General features: G+C 43.3%; 1 protein-coding gene across 3 annotated transcripts in view; it reads right to left on the minus strand.

The window, feature by feature from the left end:
* Positions 1 to 4372: 4372 nt before the first annotated feature.
* The window catches only part of NAPG (NSF attachment protein gamma), a 65168-nt gene continuing 48405 nt past the window's right edge, over positions 4373 to 21135 (minus strand). For 2 of the 3 annotated variants that reach the window (XM_042963211.1, XM_007083537.2), the window contains 9 exons: positions 20607 to 20624; positions 19938 to 19968; positions 16666 to 16775; positions 16485 to 16551; positions 16134 to 16204; positions 10529 to 10607; positions 8351 to 8430; positions 7675 to 7804; positions 4373 to 6654 (listed from right to left, as the gene is read on the minus strand). In XM_042963211.1, coding sequence (XP_042819145.1) covers positions 6514 to 6654; positions 7675 to 7804; positions 8351 to 8430; positions 10529 to 10607; positions 16134 to 16204; positions 16485 to 16551; positions 16666 to 16775; positions 19938 to 19968; positions 20607 to 20624 — 727 coding nt within the window. In that variant the 3' untranslated portion in view covers positions 4373 to 6513. The remainder of the gene's footprint in view (positions 6655 to 7674; positions 7805 to 8350; positions 8431 to 10528; positions 10608 to 16133; positions 16205 to 16484; positions 16552 to 16665; positions 16776 to 19937; positions 19969 to 20606; positions 20625 to 21135) is intronic. The other variant, XM_042963212.1, reaches the window with a different exon arrangement.

The following is a 21135-nucleotide window of genomic DNA, read 5'->3' on the forward strand; positions in this document are numbered from 1 at the left end:
TGAGAAGGGGTCGGTATTAGCATGAGAAGTGCTATTTGTGTTTATTTACTCTGCACTAGAGAGCCTGGAAGGCCTTGGCCCCCTCCTGCTAATGACAGTGACAACATCTGCACTCCTATGGGTCCATCGTCAGCCCCCTTCTGGAATGAAGATCCGCAGGGCCCCTGAGGAACTCCTCCAGGATGGAATAACATCTGGGATGCCAAGAGCGAGAAATGCGTACCTGACCTGAAGCCCTTGCTTCCCAGCTGCCACGGGTCTGGGCTGGGCTCTGGCACTTTTGGCCTTTGGCAGGCGACCTGTGCGATTGCACAGGGTCCACGCGCAAAGGGCCCCACGCCTGGGGTCATCTTGAATTTCTCAATAATCTTGTCTTTGGAGGTGTCTTTTGTAAGCCAATCTGATGGGATAGTGGGGGATGTGCCAGGGCCTTGGAGCCTTGGCTCATGCGGGGTCCGCCTCCCCATCGTCATGGGAAGGCTTCTCAGCAACCGGCTCCCTGCCCCTGCCCACAGACCTGGGGCCGCCTCTGCTGGGAGGGCGGCCTGGGTGTGGGAAGGGTCGGCGTCAGGCATGCACCCCTGTGCAGAGGTGCACGGCAGGGCCAAGGCCCCATGAGGGTCTGCTCCGGAAGCACCCACATTGAATAGCAAACGCAAACACTATGATAGGCAGAGAGAGACACACACACACACGCAAAGAAACAGAACTTTTTTTTTCCGTTTTTGAACAAAGGGGCCTGTTGTTTCATGTGGCACTGGGCCCAGAAAAATCATCCAGTTGACCCTGGCTAGAGAAGGCCTCCAAACTCCAGACTCACTGGAGCTGGGTATGGGTCGCCAGCAGCTGTGGGGCAACTCGTGGCAGCCTTGAAGTTCTAGGTCATTTGGGGATCCTTGCATTTCCTCCCTTGTGCCCACAGGCACACCACTGATGCAGGGGGATGCAGGAAAGGGGGACCAGGGCCACCGCTCACCATCCTGGGTAGCCACACGGTAACGTGCCAACCCATACATCCCGGTTGAGTAAGCACCAGCGGTGGGAGAAGTCGCCAGCGTCACAATGGCAGTCGGGTCCTGATAAATCTTAATACTTCCGTCCCATTCATCTTTCTTCTCGTGCCTTCTGCACCCTTCTTGGATAACACAGCTACAGAAACCCACTGCTTTTGCCAAGAGAATTGGTTAGGATTATCGCATTCCAACGTTTAAGCCAATGTTCAGCTCTGAAGACACAAGTCTGGACATGCCTCTCATACGTCTGCCAGGTGACAGGACGGTCCAGCTTCCGGTGGGGTGCTCATCTGTCTATATGCCCACAGAAGCCACGGGTATGGCCCCGGAGCTAAGTGGCTTCTGTAGAGGTGTGGATGAGACAGCGGAGGATATGAAGAGGAAAACATTCAGAGACCGAGGAAGCCGTGGAAGATGCTGGAAAAATGCAAGACAGCTACAAAGCGACTTCCAAAATACGGGAAGAGATCAAAACGTGTTGCTCATTCTACAACGCTCTACACATCACAGTTCAATTTTGTGAGTGAGTTCACGTAGCATGCTTGACGTCAGCCCTGAAGTTAGAAATATTCATCTGCACGGTTCTGGGAGGTATCACTCTGCCCCAGACATTTTATAAAGCCTCCCTAATCAAAATCATATTCAATCAAATCTCAAGAAACATTTGCTAACATCACAGTTAAAAGGAGCTATTGGCCAAAGGACTAAACCTAAACACACCAAAAAGGTGAAACACTGGTTTCATTTTGAACAGAAATCTTCTGCAGGGGGACTTCTGCAAGCCGCCCATGCAATAAGCTATCGGAATGTCGCCTGTTCTCACCATCAAGGTCGTAGGTGCAAAGGCGGCAGGATGTTCCGCTCTCTTGAACTGGGAAGCCCAGGTTCTAGAAAGAGCTTCAGAGAGGCTTGAAGAGGAAAGGCAAGGTTTCTGTGTACGAGTTCTAAGATTTGAACAGCACAGCTCGAACCAATTTTGTTTTCAGATTCTCCAATCTCCGCCCCTCTGATGGATCGCCCCTATGAAATCAAAGCCAGACTGGACCTCAGCTTCGAGCAATAAAACAACTTCAGGGTCTGGCTCTGATATCTGGAGAACTTGCAGCCTGAGACTCACCCAACATGGCCTCGCTGGGCTCTGGAAGGCAAATAACCGAACGCATCTCCGTGTGCTCAGGTATTTCTCAGAGCCTCCCTGAGGAGGCTTGTGTCCTACGAGTGCCTTGGCCTAAGATCTAGCAGGGAATGTTCAGTCCCTCTAAATGAGGCATGGAGGGACAGGGAAAACAGAGGAGCTCCTAAGTTAACATTTCATGACCTTAGAAATGCTACGTCTACTGGGTTTGAAAGCACTGGATAAATATTGGCTAATACAAATTAAGAGTGACAAAGAACAGGACCAGAGACCAGCCAATTTCTTTTTTTTTTTTAATTTTTTTTAATGTTTATTTATTTTTGAGAGAGACAGAGCATGAGCAGGGGAGGAGCAGACAGAGAGGGAGACACAGAATTAGAAGCAGGCTCCAGGCTCTAAGCTGTCAGCACAGTGCCCGACGCGGGGCTCGAACTCACAGACCGTGAGATCATGACCTGAGCCGAAGCCGGACGCTCAACCGACTGAGACACCCAGGCGCCCTGAGACCAGCCGATTTCAGTAAGAGCAAACGGAATAACATTTGCTGAGTGCTTTTGTTCCCGTATCTATTAATATTTATTCAGTGCCCACTATGTGCCAGAAACTGTTCTGAAAGACTCACAGGTGAGGGAGAGAATGAAGGCCCTGCTCTCATGGCGGCCGTATTTTAACCTAATGGAGTTCACATTTTCTTCACAATTCGTACACAAAAAACATGCACACATGCCGTAATTTCAAGTACTGAGAAGCACTAGGAAGCAAAATAACACAGGATGAAGAAAGGGCAATCTGGATAGTGAGAACAAATCCCACATTCTCTGGGAGGGAACGAACCCTAATTTGCTCAGCTGGAGTCAGAAGCCAAGTCTGGGACCAAACCACTGTGGCCAGGAGGGTGGGGACAGTGTCTGAACCTGACTGCTGAGGGCCCACCACACAGCCTGCAGAGGGAGGAGGGAGATGTGGGGCTGTCCCCCCACTCCGCCCCCAGGTTCAGAGCCACTGGTCCTGGTCTGAAGGCAGGCAGAGGTCAGCCTCCAAGAGATCACGGGGCAGTAGAGGCCGCAAACGGAACTGTGGGAGAGGCCGGCAGGCAGCATCCTGGGTACGCAAAGCCCGAGGGCTGAGGCCCATCAGTCAGTCTAACCGGGAGGTGCCAACAGGCACAGAGACACAAGTCTCTAGCAGAGACGTGGCCTCAGTTGTCATCCGGCCACAATGAGAATAAAATGAAGTCTTAGATCCAATGACTTACGCCGGAGTCTGAAATGCAGAAGTTCGCAAGGAAGTTTGGCTGTCAAAATCGGAACGACTAACTGACCTTTTCTCTCCCAGAGTTCATGATCTCATGAACCCGCTATTTATCAATTACTCTGTGAGGTGCTTTGCGTTTGTGAACTCAATCCCCCAAGCCCCTTTAAGTAGACACCATGAGGCTCCTGTGGTTAAGTGAGGAAGCCAGCTTGCCCAAGATCCACAGCAAGTCAGCTGGGAGCACCGCGGGCCGGCTTGTCCAGGAGCCTGGCTCACCAGCGCGCACAAAAAACACAATATAGCTTCCATCAACTCTTAACAGTAAAGTCATACACGCTTTTCGAAGACCAACTAAAACACTTTACAACAAAACGTGCCTTACTCCAGGTTTATATTCTTATAGAAGTAATAACATTTTTCAAGAAAAATTTCTTGAATAATTAGTCAACTTCTGCACAAATCCTGGGACAGTCTTTACGTACTAAGACGCACTGGAAACCAAGTACATTCCTGCTTTGTGTGCATCACAGGTCAGCTGAGGGCTCTGCTTACGGCTTCCGCTCTCAGGGCGGGACACGGGAGCATTCCGGATCTGAGTGGCAGGGGAAAAGGAACTCGTGAGTGTCCCTCCAGCCGTAAGTGGTCTGGCCTGGAAATGATGCACTTGACTTCCACCGCCTCCCTTCGTGAAAGAATTACTCTCTCGGAAGAGGTATTAAAGTCTTCCACCTCAACAAGCAGCAGATAGTACAGTATTATACTAACTGGAGGATCAGTATCTTAAAAACTCAAATAGTTTAACTCCTAAAGGTACTTAACTGACTCCCAAAGAGCAGAATACAGGACCTAACAAAATACTGTTCTTGTATATGTATGGCTGGAAATCACATAAATGAGACTATGTTCTTGGAAGAAAGGAAATAAGTGAAGCGAAATGAGTAACAATAGTCATACTTTCATATCATATATATATATATCATAGTTACAGATTTTATTTTCATAATATCTTCCCACTGAAGCAATAATCTACATTTCCGTAACAACACATTTAATATTTTCTCATCAAAGAACTGGAAAAAATAGGAAGGAAGCACAGATTCCATACACAAATACCATACATACTCTATGTACAAAGAAATTCAATATATTAAATATATTTGTAGATCGACTTCACTTACAATATAATAGAACACTGAGTATTCAATTCTGAGCATACTCATGCAGACTTCCACTTTGGTAAAAGTGATGGTGTGAGCTCTGCAAAAGGTTTTCCTGTTGTTGTAAACACGTTTCCCACTTCGGACCACACTCAGGATACAGACTTCCGTGCATGGAACACTAAACTGCATGAGGATGGAACGAGGGCTCTTTCCTGGACACCACAGCGTGCGTCCTGCACGTCAGTCCCTGAGCATGGGCAGGGAGGGAGGAGGAGGCTGCACTTGGAAGAAACAGAGCCTTTTACGTTGCTAAGGGTCAGCTGCCCTGCGGATGCAGAATGCACTGAATCACTCCTCGTTTTTAGAATGTAAAAGTTACCGATTTTTCCAAGGCTGCAATGGGTAATATGGTCTTTAAACAAACGGTCTAAAGTATCTTTTAAGTGCTGCCAAATCTGTTTAGACAGATGGTGGCTTAGCTCACAGGAGCGTTAATATGAGGCTCCTGAAGTTTCCGACTAGATCTAAAGGGCACAGCAGCAATGGCGGGATCTTGGCAGCATTCTAGTATGTCCTTCAGTACAAATGTCTAAGTGCAGCTTTACTGAGATTGTTCAAAGTTAATCTCCATAGAGTCAGTGAAAATGGGCTGCTACCAGAACTAGGAGTGCAACTTGGGGAATCCAAACATTGTATTTGTTAGTATTTTAAATAGGGTCTTCAATAAATCTGTCTACCCTGCCACCCACCCCCACCCAAGAGCACCTGCCACATGAAGATAACGTCCTGGCTAAGCCCTCCTCTCCCTTGGCTAAAACCATGGCTAAACACCACACATTGTGATGGATCGGCCCTGGGGTCTTCAGAGAGCAGCGAACAGACACACGCTGCACTCGCATAAGGCCGGGCTCTGTGAAGACAGGACACGCGGACAGGAAACCACCCTGCCCGCAGAAGGCACCCTGCTGCTGACCGGTGCCTCTTTCCGCTTAGCAGACTGGGAGACAGAGGTGAAAAAGGAATGCTTCAAAAATAATCTCTTAGGAATACCCACCAGGACTAAAATGCTGGCAGTCAGTCCTTTAAACAGAAGTGCTTCAGAAACCATTCTTCCCTCTAAGCTAAATGTCTATGGTATACGGCATTCCCACGTCTAGTTACCGTCCGGTTACAGCTCTAAATGAATCAAAAATTATTTTGGAGGGAAGAAATGTTCTAGACTGCTGGGAATTAGAATGCATAAAAACAGTCCTCATTAATTCCCATTTAGTCAAAACCAAGTGGATTTGGGGAGAGCCGCTGTGTTTTTTTAGGTGGAAAAAATGTATTTCAAAGAGGAGCTAAATATGCCTTCAAAGGATTCAATTTACGTGTAAGACTTTAAATGTACCTTTCATTGGGCTAAACAATATTGTAAAGCTCAAAATAGCATCCTGTCCCAGTCTTGCCTCTGAAAAGACTTAGATTTAATAATTTAAATGTATCTGACATCACTAGGGATAAATCTCCTTTTCAAAACAAAAGTTTAAAATACTACTTTGTTTAACCAGTAAACTTTACTTTTAGCAGCAATGATTAAATAAAATGCAAAGAAAATTCTCTAACAATAAATTAAAAAAACCCAAGAGAAAAGAATCTCTATGTCTACTGTCCCTTTTGTTTAGAATATCATTTGTGGCTTGCAAATTTCAAAATCAACTGTATTAAAATGTGACAATACATTTGCCTGTTCATTCTTGCTGGGTGTCTTAGAAAGGCTCTTATGGAAAGAAAAAAAAAGTTCTCAGGTAGTGGGTACAATGGGTGACTTCGCGAAATGATGACTAAAGACGAGTCTTTATTAGCATTTTCAAAACCATGACTGCAGTGAAGTCTGGATCCCCTTGGACAAGGTCCAAGTCCATGAACGGCACGTCAGAAATTTTCTCTTCCTTTCCGCAGAGCCACGACCCTAGCACAGGCCTCCGGCATACTCGTCCTCGTCTTCCTCGGTGGCAGGGGCAGTGGCGCCTTCAGACTTAGCCTGCGGTGCGGCAGATTTCTTCTTGATTCCCCCTCCTGGAACCACCAAACTCAGGCCCAGCTTAGCATACTGTCAACGACAAAACATGTTCTCAGGAGCTGGATGACCAGAATCTCAGTGTGCCACGTGTCAACAGTAGTTATCTATACGAGACAGATCTTAGTTCTCTACCAATACTACCATTTAGATGGAAGAACACCCACAGCACAACCCACACTGCTCTGCCAACAGATGGCTCATGACCGTGACGTGACAGGTACGCAACCAGTAAAAACATCAGTTCTCTGCCACACCTAGGAATCTGAGATCATTGGGACCCGCTAAGTAATACTGGCAGGTACCTACAAAATAAAGATCTGTGCAGTAAATGAGAAGTTAAGCTAGAGACAAATTCTTAAAAAATCATCAAACTTACAAAAACCTACAGAAGAATTTATCGAGAAAAAAACCTATATACATCATTACAAAAAACCGAAGGTCTTAAGCTGCTCTAATATCAAATCAAATGAACAGGGGCTCATCAATCTACTGAACAGACACGGCTCGCACTCTGTATACGGCACTGTGCGAGGCTGTTTCCCACACGCAAATCTATTCTTCGAGACAGGTGGGCAAGACAGGGACCTGCTGCTCCATTCTTACAGATGAGTTAAGTGAGGCTTCCAGAGTTCAGGAGTTCAGTAGTACCCCGTGTCACACAACCAGCTGTCACGGAAGTGGGCCTCCGACAAGGTCCCTGAATTACAAAGGCCACTACCTGAGGAGCCTCTTTCGGTGAAGCCTAAAAGAAAGCTCAAACTAAGCGACCTACAGAGGTCTACGGGAGGAAGGCAAAGCTGAGAACTGGAACCGAATTAAAAACTACAGATATGGTCAACAGTTAGAAGGCTAGATAAATGGCTGTGAACCCACATGGCTGACATCTCAACAGTCTAAGACTATGGTGAAATTCAGGGCAAGTGCCGCATTCCTTGTCGGGCAGTAGCCGGAGGTGAAAAATAGAGGGGGAACATCTCACACGCCCACAGGAGGAAAATGATGTCACTAGAAGCCTCCACCTTTGAAGGGGAAAGAAAAGAGGCCACTTACATCATTGTCCATGTACTTGAAAAGGGGCGAGTTGCAGACCTCCGACACTTGGTCTTGGTCTTGCTGGTCATAGCCTTCAAGGAGCTGCTCCAGGGCGGCGCAGTCCTCGCTCCCGCTGAACCCTGGAATGCTGCGGCAAGCACGAGTCACACGTCTCCACCTGCCCCCCGGCCATCCTGCCCCCCCAGCAAACGTTTGGCAATATCTGGAGACATTTTTGTTAACAAGTGGGTAGCGGCCTGGGATGCCCCAGACGCCCCACAAGGCACAGGACAGGCCAGACAGCAAGGAATTATGTATGCGCCCAAAATGTCAGCAGTGCCCAGGCTGAGACCACTCATTTGAACTACCTTCAGTAAGACATGATCCTCCTGTAACATATAATCTGAGAACATTTCTTTACTCCTTTTTTTGTTGTTCTATTTTCTTAGAAGGCAAACAGAACAAAATCATTGAAGTCATTCACTCCCGCGAAATCCCCAGGAGAAAAACACAGGGAAGATCCGAACTTGTCAAAATCCTGCTGAAGTGGTTAGGGAAGTCCCCCCACCACTATGAAATGTATTAAAAACCAAAAATGGCTTCAGGACCAATAGCAGCTGTCTAAGCAGTGGTCTGCCACTGAGAACTACAGACGTTAACACCGCACATCCGGGCAGCGCTGCCTCCGTCTTACCTGTAGCTCTCTCTGACGCACCTCTCCGCGGCCACGTAGTCACTCCTGTGCAGGTGAACTAAGACTTGAGCGATTGTCTTCTGAAACAGAACAGGTGATGACGGCCCAAATTTACATCTGTTTAGCCAAGTCAATCCCCTGACATCTGCAGTCATACGGAGACTTATAAATTCTTAGTAGCTTCCACAGGACGCATGAAAGAAAACACACAACGGCACAGGTCAAACTGTACCGTGCCCATGAGCCACGCAGGGTCTTGCTAAATGAAGGCTGATCTAGGGGGTCCGAGGCAAGCCTGCAATCCCGCTTGCTCCCACGTGTCCCAACACTGCCAGTCTGAGGACCACACTGAATAACACAACTTAGAACACAACTACCGCACGCTGTAAGAAAACGTCTCTTAAGTATCTACATAGGCTCAATCTTGAAAAAGGAATGAAAAAGAGGGGAGACTTGTGACGCCACAATAATACTCTGGAATTCTTAGACAGTAGGAAAAAGACAAATGAATGAATAAAAACTTTAGATAATAGGAACAATACTATCTATAAGCCCACAAAAGCATCATTAAGACCAAAGATATGACTGATAAGATCTTATTGGCAGAACAGCTCTTCAAAATGGGTTTTTCAGTCTTTTTCCGTTCTTCAGACAACTTTTACTGATCCATCTTTAAGTTCACTGTATCTTTTATCATCTCCATTATCAGATTAAGTTCATCCAATATTTACTGCAGACATTGCCTTTTCAGTTCCAAAATTCTCATTTAGCTCATCTTTAGTTTTTATTGAAAGAAAGAAAGAAAGAAAGAAAGAAAGAAAGAAAGAAAGAAAGAAAGAAAAGAGAAGAGAAGAGGAAACAACAGTCCTTTTGTCTATTCATCTGTTTGCCTTTCCACCTCATGGGCCAGTTGCAACAGCTGCTTCAAAGTTGTGAAGTTGTGGGGCGCCTGGGTGGCTCAGTCGGTTGGGCGTCTGACTTCGGCGCAGGTCATGGCCTCATGGTTTGTGAGTTCGAGCCCTGCGTTGGGCTCTGTGCTGACAGCTCAGAGGCTGGAGCCTGTCCTCGGATTCTGTGTCTCCCTCTCTCTCTCTCTCTGTCCCTCCCCTGCTTGCACTGTCTCTCTCTCTCAAAAATAAATAAAACATTAAAAAAAAAAAAAAAGGCTGGGAAGTTGTGACCTGGTAATTCCAACATCTGGGGCACCTCTGGGTGGGCGTCCACTGTCTTCTCTTGAAAACTGGCCGACTTCCTGGCTCCTTCTGTGTGGAGCGCTTTGGGGCTGTATCCTGGACACTGTGGATGTTATGCTGCATAGACTCTCCTAGAATTCTCAGGAGAGCATGGATGCTTTCAGCAGGCAATACCGCAGGCAGGCTCAGACTGCAGGTTCCGTCTGCAGCTGGCGGGCAGCGGCTCTGGTCTTCAGCGCCTCTGCCCTGCCGCTGCGGCTCGGCCCCAAGCAAGAGTCCTGCCAGGGTGCTGTGGGCCCTGGACAGTGGTCAGATCTTACTTCAGCTCCCAAAGCCTATGCCCTGCTGCTCTGGGTCTGTCCAGCACACGCGGAGCTGGAGAGTAAACCCAGGACTTGTGTGGGCGCCTGCTCACACCCACACTCGGGATTCCCTTCTCCTCCTTCCTGAGCGTTCTACCTTGCTCTTAGCTCATCGTCCCAGCTCCTCTGGCCAAAGAGACTGATAAGCCTCTTGCGGTGTTTCATCTGCCTGCACCATCGTCACAGCCGTTGCCATGACTAGGACTCACCCTCAGAACAAAGCCATGGGAGAAACACGGGATAGATGAGTCCCTCCAGTTAGAAACATGGGGTAGATGGGTTTTAGCTGCTGGAGCCTCTGCTGCCGAGCTCTAGGACTGGGGGCCTCTCTCAAGCAATGCCACAAGAAAAATAGGGAAAACTCTGGAAACCATCTCCTGTACTGGCTGCCTGTCCAAGTGCTTACTCACCCTCTGCTTTTATTTTTCAGAGTCCAGGAATTTTTATATTTTGTCCAGAAGTTTTAGCTGTAATCAGCAGGAGAGACAGACTATAGGGGGCTTACTCCATCTTGCCCAAAATTATTTTTAAAAATATCCATGGAATCCAGTCCTAGGTACCCAGTTACACCAATATGAAAAATTAACAAATATAAAGCCAAAATAAGCACTTTCAAAGCATACCTTATAACAAGTTGGATAATTCTCAATCTCCTTATAAATATTTTTTTCTTTCTGAATAGAAAGTGCTGCCTCATCAAACCTAAAGACAAAACAAAGAAATGTCAAACAAGGCAGCTCTAAATGACCTAAAGGGAAGATCGCCTTTGTATTTGATAGCACAGACTTTAGCGAAAATAACACATAAAGCACTGTGAGCTCAGTAACCCAGTTTCCATGAGCTCTGTACATCTGGCTTATGATTTTGTTTGTTTTTTAATGTTTATTTATTTTTGAGAGACAGAGACAGAGCACAAGCAGGCTCCAAGCTCTGAGCTGTCAGCATAGAGCCCGATGCGGGGCTCGAGCTCATGAACCGCGAGATCATGACCTGAGCCGAAGTCGGATGCTTAACCAACTGAGCCACCCAGGCACCCCATGGCTTATCTTTGAAACACTCCACTCACCCGTTCAGGCATCAAGCAGACAGACAAAAAGCAGCACGTAAGGATAAGTTACTTCAAACAGAGAAGTTTAAGTCTGGTAAAGATCACCCATTAATGAGCCATCTATCCAATTCAACAAACTGCTCTCTGTGAATTTCCGTGAAAAGCATTAGACAAGCCCTGATTTAATCACCCCAGAGTTCTTCCCTTCCACTAAGGCCATTCAGACACCCCAAGGGCAGTGCCTCACAGCTGGAGAGTTCTTTCCCCAACTCTGTCCTCACCACCACACGCTCCACTGCTGCTCAGTGAGCCAGAAAAAATGTCCCTTTCGTCCTCACCTTTCACCGGTTTCAATGAACTCTCACCCACTTTCCTTTTCTTCCATCCCACTCAGACGGCAGGATGAAGAGGAAAGGCACTGCTAACACTGTTCCCCCAAATCCTCCAAGGCCCTCGCCCTTCCCATTCCGCAGCCTCAACCCCAGCACACCGTACACAGCTCCTCATCTCTTTCTACAGGCGTACCATGGCCCCGTCCTGGGACTCCTTTCCTGGCACCTAACCCGTGCCTCAAGAAAGTGTGCAGGCCTCACCCCAAAAGCCAAAAGGGCAAGCAGTCTGCACTGTTCGGATGCAGAGGCAAAGGGCTGTTTTGTAACCCAAATTAACATATAAAAATGTTAACAATTATCTTTTAAAAAAGATAATTTTAAAATTATGCCTGAATAGTTGAGTCGCATATGCGTGCACACACCACACACACAGTATTGGCTTGGTTTACTTCTTATGAATTAAATTGAATTTCTGTGGGCCTTACCCTGGCAACTTAATACTTCATATAATACGAGCACTTGTTGGGATGAGCAGTGGGTGTTGTATGTAAGCGATGAACCTCGGGAATCTACCCCCAAAAACCAAGAGCACACTTTACACACTGTATGTTAGCCAATCTGACAATAAATTATATTAAAAAAAAATAAGGCTCACTGGAGAAATACATTCTGAATTTCTTAAGCCCAATTTGATAAATCTGGGGAACAAAGCCAGTTTATAAATTGCACATGGTAGCAGAATTCTAAGACTGTTCCCCAAGATTCTTGCTCCTTATATATATCCTTATATAGTCTTCCCTTGAATGTGGGCATGACCTCTGAATATGATAGAACTCACTCCTATGAGGAGTGACTCAGTGACTAATCAACTGACTTTGAGTGAAGCAGAGAGACTGTCTGGATGGGCCTGACCTAATCAGAAGAGCTCTTAAAAGGTCAGAGATTGAAGTCAAGAGACATGCTCTCACCAACCTTGAAGAAGCCACAGAACTACTATCTTGTAAACCGTCCAGAGGGCACATGCCAAGGAACTATGGGTACCTCTAGAGCTGAGGACTGCCCCCAGGCCAACGACTAATAAGAAAATATGGGTGTGCGTCCTACAGCCACAAGGAAAGGAATCCTGCCGACAGCCAATGAGCCCAGAATGACTTCACAGCCATACTGGACACCTCATTCCAGCCTAATGAGACTCTGAGCACAGGACCCAGCTATACCGGAGCTGGGCTTCTAACCTGCAGAACTGTGAGACAATGAATGAGTAACTGTTGTTTTAAGCTGCTAGGTTTGTGGTTACTTGTCATACAGAAAAGGAAATTAATACGCTGGGTAACATACATTTGTATCATTTGTAATTATGACATGAGCTTATCCCAGATCCTGTTTTATAAAACGTATTACATCAGGACATTCGGTGAACATCCAGATTATACCACTCTAGTAGGAATCTTAACATTTTAAGTTTTTCATATATTTAACGATAAAGGCTGTATTCTTCACACGTGACTCACTTATCTCCTTGGCATAAAAACAGCATTTCCATGTGCTAACAGCTAGTTAGCAAAACAGCCATCTAAGAGAAATACTGTTTGTTTATGTGTGATTTAAAAAAATGATCAACTTGGCTAAAAGTCCATGAAACTGACATATAAAGCCAACTGTTTTCAAATGTATCCAGGAAATTATTCATAAATTATAATGGAACATGGAGATAATTCTTAATACTCCTAACAAAATAAAATGTGTCTGGTTTTGCTGAAAAGAGAATAAACTGTTTTTGATCTTCCTACAATTCAAAAATAAAATAAAATGTAAGCCCCACAAAAATTATGTGCATACAACAGGAAATTGTCACAGGACTTCACTCAACCCAGTTTTCAATGGACATCTCTCTCACAATAACTCAAAACTCCTCCACGGCCTCCTGAAATCCAGAACGTATTTTTAACTACCTACAAAACTTTCAGCCAATTCATCACATTGCCAACTAAGCTTAATATCACCCTAATAAACCTTGGCATCACAACGGACAGGACAGGACAAGGACAGGAAACTAGTTATGTTCAACTAGTACCTACCCCACATACACACACCCAGTTCTCCCTGTGTTTACAATCTAGTGACTGACTCAGCCACCAGGGGAGAGTCTGAGAGAGAGCCTTAGAAGTGGGGAGTCAGGTAGTGGTGGGGGTGGTTAATTGATACAGAAGTCGGATTCTCCTCCTCACTGAGAATTATGACAAAGCTCTGGAAAGCACTCTGACTTGGTTCACTGCGCACCAACCACTCAGTGTTACCAACCAGCTCAGCTGCCTCAGAACTTCTCTGGAAGGCACAGGAATGGTCTGTTAAGTCAAACCAACTGGAAGGGCCTGTTCAGGGAGGGGACACGGGCACTGGTGTGGACTGATTTAAGGCCTCACAGATGGAACCTAAATGAACTCTGACTCACTTCTGAATTATGGCTCTCCAGAAATGTGGGAAGAGCATGAGACTAATACCAATATATTAAACAGGATATTTAATGTCACTATACTTAGAAGCTACTGTTAAGTTGTGACTAAATATTACAGAATCACATTATTGTAAAAATATATTATTCTAAATGTAACAAACATAAAATTTAAAATTGCAAGCTACACTCTATTAGATGCTCTTTCTATAATTATATAAAATTACTATTTTAGTTCTTTTGGACAACTGACAGCCCCAATTGAGATTAGAATCAAAGTATATATTCAAAATACTCAAATATCATATAAATTCTCACAGCTATCTTTTTTTAACATATACCCTCCAGGTTTTTCTCATCCCGTACTAGTGAAATTCCTGACGGCAGTACTGTGACAGCTGACTTGTAACTCTTTCATACTATCCATACCCAGGGATAGTTTTCAAAACATCAAATTCCTTACCACTCCTGAATAAATTCAAATCAATCTTTATGTTCTTATAAAACTTAAAGAAAGTATTTCCATAAAATTTTTGTTCAAGATACTACATAAAATACTATTTTTCAATGCACTTTTACTAAAAAGGAAGAAAAAAAGCAATAAAACATTCATGAAGTAAATAAAAGACATACTGGCTGCCCTAGACATATAAATGTCCCCCTTCCAACATCTCCATACCACTTTATTGGACTGTGAAGAAAACTCCGTATTTGTTCTAGAATAATGGTTCTCATCACACACGCTACAGCTGACTAGTAACTTCTGGGAATGGTGGTGGCTACTGCTCGGCAGGGGACCATGTACATGTAGCTAGAAAAGGGTGCTCAGCTGCCCTCCTGGGGAGCTCCTCCTGGCCCCCTCCTTCCCTTTGCTCCACCCCCTAGAAACCAGCTTTAGATAATCTCAGTCTGGACAACAGGTGAGCAGATGTGAAAGCAGAAATACTCTGGGGAGACTGAAGCAGCGCACGCTCGTGCCCAGAGCAGGCCTGACTTTCTGTCCCTAGCTCCAACTTCGCTTCGGATGCCTTCAGTGGTTAAGGGACCTCGGTCGGGCCTTAAGAAGGCTCTGGAGGTCTGCGGGGAGGACCGTCAGGGAGTGGATGAGAAGAGGACGAAGTATGCCAGGGCATGCCTGTCTGCCCTGGGATGAGAAGAGTCCAGGGTACCGTTGCGACAAGTGCGAGGCTCTGCTCAGAGAATCAGAATCCTGGTACACTTCAGCTATGCTGCACCACCTGGGACCATCACCACAGGCAGCTCTGTTTCTATAAGAAACCCTTTCAGGCACTGACCTGAACTTACTATATCACCGTTTATAAGTTGGGAATCGTTGGAGTTAGCATTCCAGTTGTTTGGATTTCTAGGAAGCTTAGATAAGTAAAATGAATAAACGTAATGACCCGAGGCTTATGTATATGTTAAGTTTTGCCTCATGGTTTAGTACAAAACTCTTAATTTAAAAACACAACAAAAATACTACGCCGTTTAGCCCAACAAAAAAATCCTAATCAATGAAAGAAGGTCCTATAAAGTAGTATATCTAAATGAAAACACACCAAAGTTATCAATTCTATATTAATTTATTCCGATGCTACTTTAAATCTGTTTGAATTATATTTTACAATCTATTGTCTTCATGAAGAAACATTTAATTCAGTCTCAGAAAAAGGTCAACTGATTCTTTAGTCATTTGTTTTTTGATTCCTTCACAAAACAGATCTTGGGTCTTTTCTGTCACGAGGGAAGTAGGGGCAAATTTTAACGAGGTTATCTACCTTCAGATTTACAGTTTTCTAAGTGTGTTCATCTTAAATAGTACTAAACAGTGTCTTGGCAAACAATTTTATTAATGACAAAGAGTGCCTACTAAGCTTAAATTAAGGTAAATGAATAAAAATAAAGGAAAATCCAGTAGCATTCTAGGTTCCTGGGGTCCAGCTATTTATGCATTAAGTCATATGTTTAAAGGATAAAAAAGCAAATACCCTATTTAATGACAATATTTGACTGTCAAGAACCGGGCAATTTCCCTGGGTGAACACTGGGGGATCTTGTTATTTATGCCTGTACAGCAATTTCTCCTCAAGAGAAACATGTTATAACCCAACCAAATAACGTATCAAGACAACTGCTCTCCCACACTGCTGAGCCAGGTTTTAACCAATAAAACCACAATGCATGATACATTTTGGCATCAGATTTACAAAAACAGATCTTTTCATATTTAATTCCATGTTCCATCTTGTAGACATTACTCTTTCTACTCGGTGGCCTGGTGTGCCTGTGGCTCACACCAAATAGATTAACAAGCCATTCCCCACACTACTTAACGGTTCCAAATGTGGACTGAAGGTTTACGTGGACACACAGCAACACAGTTTTGGAAATCTTACCTGCGTCCTCGGACCAGCAGTCTGGAGGCTTTTCCTAGTAATTCAACTGCCTGTCGTAAGCGTTCCTCATTCTGAAGGAATCAGAGAAAAGAGACAGTTGGCTGCTTTAATCTAGGAATCTTCTTTTCCTCCCAATAATTATTTGATAAAAAAGTAACAGCACTCAAAGTGGGCAGAGGGAAAATGCCAAAGCTGTTAATCCATTTTATTAACTGTCTAATAAAAAACTACAGTTCAACTGTGAGCACAGAAAACTTTAAAAGCAGTCACTGCATTTCTCTATTTTCCTACAGAAAATGAGCCTAAACATTCTAAGTATACTTAAAGGAAAAAAGTAAAATTCAGACTTACTTCGAACACATTTGCTGTCTGTTGATACAACTGTACAGCCTTTTCTGGATCTACATTTTCTATAAGCCTATGAGACAAGAAAATTGGACTCTTATGAGAGATAGAAAACTTGTTTTTCCAAGGACTTTATTAAGACAAAAAGCCAGTGGCTCCTATGCAGACTTGTGTTCCACGCACTCACTTGCCAGCGCGTTCCAAGGCCATGGCTGCCGTGTCAGGGGTGCCGTTTTCCAGATACATCATGCTGGCTTTCTCAATCAGCTGAACGGCCTCTGGTAGTTTCTGCATCTCCTTTAGGCAAAGGATAAATGCATCAGCTTAAGCACAGAATTAACAATCAGAAATTCATTTTATTCCTTATTCATGAAAGTAGAATTTATTAATTTTAACGTTTGAATACGTTATACAACAGATAGATTTAAGATGAAATGCCTTCACGTGGTTACTCTCCCCCATCAAGTTCATTTTGCCAAACTAAAAACGTTATCAGTTGAGTTCTGCAGAGTTCATCACCACTTTAGAGTTTCAGAAAAGCTCTACCAACGGTAGAAACCAAAACCCTTGCTCTTGACTGTTTTGTAGGATTTATAATCCTCTGAACACTTACTGAGTCCCTACCAGGTGCGAAGCCTATGCCAAAGGCTGCAAACCAGCAGCTCAAGGGCTGTACCTCATTTCCAAGTGCATCTTGCTTGAACCGTTCAGTAGTTTTAAATCAGAAACTTTCACAAAGGTTCTGTCTTACAGCTTCCTATTTTAAAAAAGGCTCACAAGCTCTGGCATCAGCAGGTTTTCATTCCCACATGGCAGGAGTGGGTTGAGGCTGAGCGGATGTCCCGGGAGGCGTGGCGTCTCCTGCAGTGGCCTCCTCTCTCCGCACTCCCCTCCACACTCCCTGCTGTCCTATACGCCCAGGCCTGCCTCAGTCCCCACTGCCCTGGGCTCATCAGAGTCTGCAGCCCTTTTCCACAATGAGTGCCACCAGCACGTTAACTCCATGCCTCACTAGGAGATCATAGGTCTCAGCATCCTGTGGTCCTTACATCTATTATCTCCAAATCTAAACTCTTTTAGAAACAGAACAATAATCATTTACAAGCCAGATATAAGGTTTACGTGGCATTGTCCTACTTAGGGTTGACATCCTTAGATCTTCAAGTAGGCTCCATGCAGACGTTTCATGGGTTGTTTTCAAATCTGCCTGTTCAGTCACTCATTAAGTTGGCAAATTCTTTAGGATACAAAACCTGTTGGTCTCATTCTTACTGATGTCCAAATATAACTTTTTCATTCTTTAGCTAAGGAATAAGCTAGGATAGGCTGCCATCTGAAAAGTTATACTATTTTATACTCTTCCCCATGTTCTTGTAGCATGGCAAAATCAAGAGGAAAATAAAAACATGCTTATTTTCAGCGGTTTTGTGCCTGAGTCACCCTACTGCTTCTGTGGAGCAACCAGGATATGAAATCTAACAGTCGTACAATGACAGAACCAGGGGCGGCTCCAGTAAGTAGTGTCTTCCACTCGGCCTCCTTCCACATATTGTCACTTCCTAAGCCTTGCTGGCAGATGATTACGAAGGTCTGTATGACAAACTGATGGAAATTTTAACCCACGGAATTAACACTGAGCCAAGTAGCTCAGGACCCCTAATGCTGCTAAGGACTGTCCAAAGGCATTTAATTTAAATACAAGAGCATGGCAGAAAGCGTTTTCTCTTGTCTCTTCCCCTACCTACTAGGTTTATTTTTCCTTCATTCAAAGCAGTGCCTTCAAATCCTCAAATTAAACCAATACTATCACAGCGGAAATGATGTCAAAATAGTATCTTTTTATGAAGACTCAAGTCTTAGCCCAGCTGTTAGAATATAAACTGAAGCTGTGAGGATTATAAATTATAGTGGTCTAGCATTTCTGTATTAAGAGAGTGGATCCTAATAATAGCCACAAATGAGATGACACGAGCCACCTGGGAGCTTCCTATTTCTCAGGGGGACCTGGGACAGCAGAAGGTCAGGGCAGACACCCAGCTCCTTCGGCTACAAGAGATATTTTAGTTGCTAAGAAACTGCTGATAACCTGACCTGCATCACCAAATCTGGTTGCAGGTTTTATCCAGAAAAGCTTTACTACAATGGCAACGTAACAGTTTATCACAAGGAAGCACCATAATTTATTTAAATATCTCCTTATTATTAAAACTTTAGATAACTGCCATTTTTCTTAAGCAATATATAATAAACATTTTTACACATAAATCTTTGCTATCTGTCTCTTTACAACAGAGTCACAGAATTGGAATTCCTAGGTCAAAGGATATGGAAATTCTTAAAGCCCGTGATATATATTTTGAAAGTAATTTTTTAAATGGCATGAAAAAGAAAATCTGCATGAAAAAGTTAAATGTAAATAGTAAGATATGTATGTACATAGAAAAATGACTAAAAGAAAAAAACTCATTACTAACATTTTTTGGTCCTTCCAGTTTCTAAATGTTCTACAATGAGCATGTATTCTTTAAAAAATCAGTAAGATTATAAAAGTCATTAAAATTAAAAAAAATAGTTTTACTAAAGCATGAGTTCTTAAAGCTTCATAATAATTCAAACAGCTTTCACCATATTAGGAAACATAAAAATGGAAAGGAAATGTTCTATGTCAACCGCTACTTGGCATGCTTTGTAAGTGTCATAAAGTAACATGTTTTTTCTCACCACAACAGTGTATTACTTCCCAACCTGCTTTAATGAGGCAGAAATATGAAAAGCGGCACAAGCACATTAGCCAACTATTCCATTCAACAAGAATCAGAATTAAACATCAATTGCTTAAGTCTAAGGTTCTTTTCAATGCCAGCTTCTATAAAACAAGCAAAACTCTTCTTTCTAAAACCCAAAAGTGGGGTGCCTGGATGTCTCAGTCCGTTAAGTGTCTGACTTTCGCTGTTCATGAGTTCAAGTCCCATGTCGGACTCTGTGCTGACAGAGCAGAGCCTGCTTCCGATTCTGTATCTCCCTCTCTCTCTCTGCTCCTCCCCCACTTGTGCTCTGTCTCGGTCTCTCTCAAAAATAAATATTTTTAAAAAAATTAAAAAATAAAAATAAAAAAATAAAACCCAAGAGTAACAAAAAACATGTATTTGTAAATTTTTACTGCATTAAAATGTCCTGAAGCTCTCAGCAGTAGGGAAATCTCCCAAAGAGCTCTCTGTTTATCAACAAGCTCCTGGTTACAAAGCATAGAAATGTGTTCCTGGTTTCCTCCATTAAGTTTTCTCTTAAATTTCACCTTTAAAACTCCCTATCTTAAGACACACAGAATATACTTTGGAAATGAAATCTTAGCACCTCTCACCTTACAGCAAGGAGACTTTTCAATCTCAACACAAATTTACTTTAACACCTTTTAGTTAATTCATTTTACCTACAGAACAGTTGTGACACATTACTGACCTTCAACATCATGCCAGCTTGCTCATAAGCTCTGCAAAGAGAATACAAGTTCTCAGATGAGATCTTAATGAAATAAGGAGGAGAAACTTTCTACCACAGATAGGAGAAGTTAGATCAATTAAAACTGGCTCAGGCACTATATGCTGCTTTAGGCCTTGAGTAACAGTTTTTTCTTCTTTTTATTTTTGAGGGCAATAATGCCTTGGAAACAATTGACATCTGAGTTAAAGGGATTTTACTTTGCAGATGCAAAATTAAGTAAAACTCAGACAGGTTAAAGGACTTTCTATGTGACAAAACTAAATCCAAGTTTTGCAACATGTACTCTCCACGAAAGCAGGAGAAAGCCTGCTTCTATCCACAAGTACTATTAACTATCAAGGAAGAGGGGGGAAAACATCCTTGTTTTTTCATAGGTCATTGAAGAAAATGGCCCTAAAAATATTTGGTGAATTGAACTTAACCGCTGTATATCTTAGGAGTGACTTAGTTTCTAAGGGTCAGGTAAAGACTGAAACAAATGGAAATGATGATTTTATCTAAATCAATACAAAATAATTCACTATTTATGGATTTATAACGTAGGAAAAATTTACCGACCTATGGAAAAACAGCAACATTTAAAACATAAACTGCAAATACATGAAAACATGGAAAATATTTACTTACTTGGCAGCATGAAAAAGACTGAATGGATGTAACAAAGTTAAAATTAAGGAAAAAAACCAAATCAACAGTTTCTACAGATCTACCACTTAAAAAACAACGTCAACTGCCCCAGTTGGTTCCAAAAGACAAATCCTACAAACAGATGAAGCAGTAATTTTATGCCTGTTGATGTCGCTTAAAACTACATAATGCACAAAAACACTGAAAAAATAAAAATACCACATAGATTTTTAAGTTCTTTCCACTGCCCATTTATCTGTAAAGTTTCACTAAAATGCAAGGTTATTACAACCGCAATTTCAAAGTAGATAAAAAAGACACTTTTTACAGAGTAAATTTTCAAATACCTCAGAAAAATTTATTTAAACTACTCATCTTTTTTCAAATACTTAAGAAAGACTGTATTTTAAAAATTTCCACTACCTGCCTCACTCTTCAGCACCTGTGTATTTCCCTCACTTCAGCCCAAGTAAAACCACTATGGAGCAAATCCAGAAACAACAGAAATAAACTCTCAACTACAGTTCTG

Source organism: Panthera tigris, chromosome D3, assembly GCF_018350195.1.
Source record: "Panthera tigris isolate Pti1 chromosome D3, P.tigris_Pti1_mat1.1, whole genome shotgun sequence".
NCBI classification, from domain to species: Eukaryota; Metazoa; Chordata; class Mammalia; order Carnivora; family Felidae; genus Panthera; species Panthera tigris.